The following is a 6,231-nucleotide window of genomic DNA, read 5'->3' as shown; positions in this document are numbered from 1 at the left end:
AAAAAAAAAAAAAAAAAAAAAAAAAAAAAAAAAAAAAAAAAAAAAAAAAAAAAAAAAAAAAAAAAAAAAAAAAAAAAAAAAAAAAAAAAAAAAAAAAAAAAAAAAAAAAAAAAAAAAAAAAAAAAAAAAAAAAAAAAAAAAAAAAAAAAAAAAAAAAAAAAAAAAAAAAAAAAAAAAAAAAAAAAAAAAAAAAAAAAAAAAAAAAAAAATTAGTTCTTGAGACAGATCTTAAACATGAAGTCAGTTAAAATTTGATCACCGCAGCCCCTCTACCTTCAAAACTCAATGTCTCTTTTAGCTTTTGACATTAACAGGAATTCTTTCATTCCCATAATATTGCTTATTTGCTGTGTTAAAGAGCTGTGGACTTGTTATTTTCCATACCTATAAAGCAGCATTTTTGTATTTAAAATGCTCATCTGCAGGGAAAGTTACTGTAATATAATGACCACAAGCTCATATATATTCATATGAGGAAGTAGTGGGCAGTGCTTGGCAGGTTATAAATTCACACCTTAGCTTGCTGCTTACTAACTTCATCATGTGAACGAGCCCACAGCTGTCATAAGCTGTCATAACGGAAAGACACCATTAACTTCCTTAATGCCATTAAAATTCCACATTTGTTTTCATTTCAGATCCTCTTCTGCGTGACTACTGGGTGTATGAGGGCTCTCTAACCATTCCACCCTGCAGTGAAGGTGTCACCTGGATATTATTTCGCTATCCTTTGACTGTGTCCCAAGTGCAGGTAACAGCTGTGCTTAAAGTGACCTTGGAATATGGTTAAGAGCTAAAGGTTATAGCGTGCAAATATATATATCAGAATGTTATGTCTGTTCTCCTTAAAGATCCCATTAGATCGGTACATGGCTTTTCCAGTAAAGGTTAAACCTTTTGAGTCACTGAAAGCAACGCAAAGGTCAGAGATGAAAAACCTTGTTATCATTTATCATCTGCATTTAAAATAATTCTTATATTTAAGTGAACGAAAAGGAAAAAAAGGAAGTCAGTGGGCAAAAGAAATTCAATTCTTTGTAACTGTAAGCTTTCAAATATCACTGCTTTTTGATGTTAAAGGAACAAAAAAGCACAGGAGGCACTACGTCCTGGAGAATGAAAAATGTTAATGTAGTACAGACTGGCTAGATTGCATTGAACTATATTTAATTTATCTGGCTCTTTTTAAATTCAGTTTTATAATAAATGTCAAACAGAAACTACCTATTTAAATTTGATTTCGCACGTATGTATTTTAAAGTGTTCAGGGTTTTTTTCTTAAATTAAATCTAACAGTTGTGAGCCTTTCTACATAAAACTTTTCAAATCTGTTTACAAATAATCCCAGGAAAAACAATGAAAACTCCCAATGAATATTCTCTCACAGTCTGTGAATCCCAGCTGGAGAAATGTGCGTTTAATTTAAGTGAAACTACCTAAAATCCCTGAAGCTGAATGCATTTATTTTCATTGCCTGCTCTGAAGCATGTGAAAAAAGTATAAAAGGTGATAAATTCAGATTTAAATTATTTCAGCTTTAATCATTTAAAATTTTGCTAGTGTTGCCAGCCCAATATTTTAACATCTTTTACAATTTAAAATTGGCAATGTTTCTTTTCTTATGGAAACCGAATTCTAGGTCTAATCACAGGATAAAGGCAATAACTCCCAGTAAGTTATTTGTCTAGTAGCTGCAACTTAAATGCATCCCATCATGAAAGTGTTATTTATTTATGAAAAGGTAAGACTTGTGGCTGCTTACTACCGAGTAAATGCATTACTTACAACATTACTTACAGCAATGAGTAAACAGCATTCTGTTAGCATTATTAGATTCAGAATAACTTTTAAAGACAGTGCATTTTGTAACTTGTCATCTAATTGTCCAGATATGATACTGATAAATAAGGGGACTTAATCAGATTTACAAAGTCCGCAGCTGAGACATAGTATTATATTGCTGGTTGCAGATTTTGTAGTCTCTGTTCCCTTTTAATCCGCTCAGTGCACAGAGGAGAGTTGAGTTTAAGCCATCCACATGTAGTGGGAGACAGCAAGAGGGTGAACGAAAGAGGAATTAAGAAGGGAAATGCAACTTTAGCTAGTATTATTATGTACTAATTTACCACAAGAAAACGAGATGTTGGAATATAGTGTGAAGGGGATAAGGCTCCTGAAAAAATATTGTGCCTTCGGAAGAGTGACCATAGTGCCTGGGGCAAAGACGGAGATTCACAACCATGTTAGGTGAGGGGTAGCTGGTTTGTGTTGCTGCATTACTTTGATAGGTATAAACTCAGTCCAAAACCATTGCAGTGATGAAGGGCACGCAAGTCACGGAGGAGCTTTTCCCTCCCTGTGGCACTGTATGTGGGTGAGATGTGGCACTGGAGTCGAGTGATGGATTGGAGCAGACTTACGCCAGTATGATCCACTATGCTTGTCATAGATAAGCATCAATTAGAAAAAAATTCCTCACTGATATTTATGATTGCAACATAAAAGTTAAAGTTGTGCAGGAAAGACAATTATTAAGATCATGAAAGGCTTTTGCCAAGGTGGGATAAAATATTATCTTTCATCAGATATTGCTTTCAGATGTCAATTAAAAATAAATATGGGGTAAGTGAGAGGAGGTGATTCTGGGATTCATAAGTCGAAAGGTACGGTGAGGTCTCCATGATGCCCAAATATTAAGATTTTGGCGGTTCTAGAATATCTTGCTATAGCCTAAAATTCCAAGATTTTAAATTGTAATCAGCCTTTTGGCTTCAATGAAATATGTGGCCTCTTTTGTGCATGCTGTCATGAGTGCCTGTGAGAGATTTCATTTAATCTCAGAACCGCAGAATGATTGGGATTGGAAGGCACCTCTGGAGATCATCTATTCCAAATGCCCTCCTAAAGCAGGTTCATCTAGAGCAGGTTGCCCAGGAGAGATTAAGGAGAGATTAGAAATGCAAGGGCTTTTGTCTATGGAAAATAAGAGGATGTAGTATAGGATATACCATTTTGAATCTTCCATGGAAGGCTGGTAGAGGCACTTAATTTTATTAAGACAGCTTCTAGTATTAAATCATAGATTTCAGTGCAAATGCATTTCAAATGGGTTTAAATACATTATTTTTACATGTGTCATTACCTTGTAGAACTTCCTTCTTTGGAATACTAATGAAACGTCAAGTGCTTTATGTAAATACTAGCAGCATCTGTGGTTATAGACAGAGAGAAATAAATTCAAGGCTTTCTATTTTCATTTTTCAGGCCATGAAATAATCAAGCTATGAGTGTCAATAACAAGTAAATAAAGAATTAGATAGTATTATATAGAATAAGTTTTATTTCTTTCCTCTGATCAAACTAGTTCATACATTGGAGATGATACTAATTTTCTGCAATTAGCACAGCAATATTAATTAGCTTAACAAACTGTGGGTCATAAGGGAAAAATGAATAAAATTGCAATTCTAGTTCATGGTCACACTCATAAGATATTTTCATATTTTGTTATTTTGAAACAATGAAGTAACTATTTTGACATAGGCACAGTAGGCTGACCATTACAAAGTAGAGAACCTTTTTTTTTTCTCCTAAAGACATTTTCAGATAGTAAAGTTCAGCTGATGAGTTGATATACTACTGATCTAAGTCAATGTTAAGTGAAAGGAGTTCTGAGTGTGCTGGTTATATGAATAGCAAAAGAGCAGTCCAGGACTGCAGCAGCAGGATGTGCTTTCCTGGAATCCAATGCTGTTTCCTTACTGGAAGTAATTTTCTTTGCCATGAGACTTCACTTCCATCAAAGAGCTTTTTCCTTCCTGGGTCATTCTGTGTGTATTCCTGTCCTCCTATTGTAATTTTTGTCATCCTCACTTGACTTATGTTGAAATACACTAGCTCAGAAAAAACTGTGTTGTTTGTTTCTGTGAGATACCTCCCACATGCATGCACACTGCTGAAATGCAGTGGGAGAAAACTCCCTCCTATTAGGCCAGTAAAGAGCAGGAAATAGTTAAAAAAGACTTGGTCATGCTTCTCTCCACTATATTTTAAAACAATGGAACATTTGTGAATAATGTGCTTTGTGGTTCACTGAAGCCCAGAACAAGTACATTGTCTAAAATGATGCAGAAGGAGCTGTTGTTCTGCTGTATTCATTGTCAGAGTTAACTGGTTTTGTATTGAATGGCATGGTCTCTAGTCCTTTTGTCTACCTCATTCAGAATCAAAAACTCCTAAAGGACAGAAATAGTAACTAGCATATGGAGCTGTAGTGGAAATTGTGCAAGATTTATGTAAACTGTAAAATAAAGCACTCACAGCTTCATGGTATTCTGGGTGCTGGGAAGTAGGTCCGTGTTCTTGGCAGGTGTCATGGAGATGTGAAATTTTCAAGCAGAAGGATAATGGTTCTATACCTCATATTGAATAAATGTTTATAGAAAGCATGCAAATTCTTAGTTTTGTGTGCTCTATTTTTCAGCAAATATGTACGTGAAACAGAAGAATGCAGTGGTCAGGATCTGAATACAATGAGTGGTAAAAAAATTCTAGAAAATGTGAACATAAATGGTTTCACTCAGTAGATATGCAACTGTTCGTGTTGTGGATTTGCTTCTACACTGGTTAGAACTTAATCCTGAATTTCAGTGTGAACAGGCTTAGGTCATCCTTAATGTCTGCTGGGCATGAGAAGAACTTTTGTAAATGACTATTCCTGGTAAAAGCATGTGAATATCCAAGGGTGCTTAGCCATATGCCTCTAAAATATCTGTTTCCTTGGTAGTCCTGCAGGGTGTACTTCACAGCATTGACTTATGAAGGGTTGGGAGAAGATGGTAAGCAGTGAAACAGGATGAGCAGGGCACACATATTACCTGGCCACACGGAAATTTAATAGGGAAAGTAGTGTTGGCACAGCTAGTGTCCTTTTCTGGCAGAACTACTTCAGAGTAGAGCAAACCACCATGTGTCACGGCAGTCTTAACCATGGAAGGAACAACTAAACCAGGAGGCTGTTGAGCCCAGAAGCAATTCCCCCTCAGAGCAGGGCTACAGTTCTTGGCTTCCCTAAAGACTAAAGAGCAGGCACAGAGATCAGGTCAGTTCTACTCTCCTGACTGAAGAAACTGGAAGCAGCTTTGTGAGGAGTACCTCCTGGAGAAAGATTTCACTGTGGGAACTGGGACGGAGCATTTGTAGTTACAGTAGGAGGCAGCTCACAAATGCCAGCTTTGCAGAGAGTCTGCTCTTCCCTCTCCTTCATCTGTGTTTGTTTGAAGTATCTCATTCTCACAAGATCAACCAAAAGCCACATTTTTGTAAAGTGCTCCTTCCTAAACTGCAATTATCTCAGACTTTCCAGAGTTGACTCAGATGGTAGAAGAGGATGCTTTTACAAAACTCCTTCAGTGACTTACCAGTCCTTGAGTTCTGAAGACTTTTTCAATTCCAAGCTGGTAGTGGGTTTGTTTTCAGTTTGCTTTAAACAACAACAACAACAATCTTCCATAACAGGATTCTGCCTCTAAAAGCACCTTCAAGGAGCTTTTTTCATTTTTGCAGTCTAAGCTGTTGCCTTATATCTCAGCTGCCAGAAGCTGAGTGTTGATTTCCAAGCACACTGTTTTTTTTAAGGAAAATGAAGCAGACATGAGCTAGCCTCTAAATCAAGTAAATAAGTCTGTATCAGTACTGCAGTAGAGTGGAAAACAACGAGGGCAGTTGTCTTCCAGGTTGCAGTAAGAAAGTATTCTCTGTAGGCAGAATAAGAATAAAAGTGCCATTACCTGCTGTTTAGTACCTCATTTAATTTAATTCTGGAATCATGCTTACATTCTCCCTGTAATATTTCCTAGGGTGTTTTTCATGGAGAAATTAACTCTATAATATCCTAGATGTTAAAATGATTGCATACTCCAGGCTCCATTTTGCTTTATGTGTATTTGCAGTTTCAACTTAGAAATGAACTGCATCGTGAGGCATCACAGGGTCAGTATAAGTACAAAGGCTGACGCTAGGGGAATCAGCCATCAAGTACATTTGCCATATCCAGCTAAGACAGATTGTGAATATGTCAAAGAAAAAACTATTTTTCCAGTAGTTGTAACTATTTAAAATACCAGACTCTTTAAAATGGCACTGGTGAACAGTAAGGTAAAGTTTTTTTATCATGCAGCACTTGATGCTAATACCAGGGATGGGGATGGAAGGTGCTCATATTCTTCCCTA

General features: G+C 36.2%; 1 protein-coding gene across 1 annotated transcript in view; it reads left to right on the top strand.

Annotated features, from left to right (window-relative positions):
* Positions 1-6,231, top strand: part of CA8 (carbonic anhydrase 8) — a gene marked incomplete at its 5' end in the record, with an annotated part of 48,482 nt that overhangs the window by 26,134 nt on the left and 16,117 nt on the right. The window contains one exon of the mRNA XM_017727403.1: positions 639-751. Within this exon, the coding sequence (XP_017582892.1) occupies positions 639-751 (113 nt within the window). The remainder of the gene's footprint in view (positions 1-638; positions 752-6,231) is intronic.

This window comes from Corvus brachyrhynchos, unplaced genomic scaffold (genome assembly GCF_000691975.1).
Source record: "Corvus brachyrhynchos isolate BGI_N302 unplaced genomic scaffold, ASM69197v1 scaffold60, whole genome shotgun sequence".
NCBI classification, from domain to species: domain Eukaryota; kingdom Metazoa; phylum Chordata; class Aves; order Passeriformes; family Corvidae; genus Corvus; species Corvus brachyrhynchos.
This window is presented reverse-complemented; position numbering and strand designations above follow the sequence as displayed.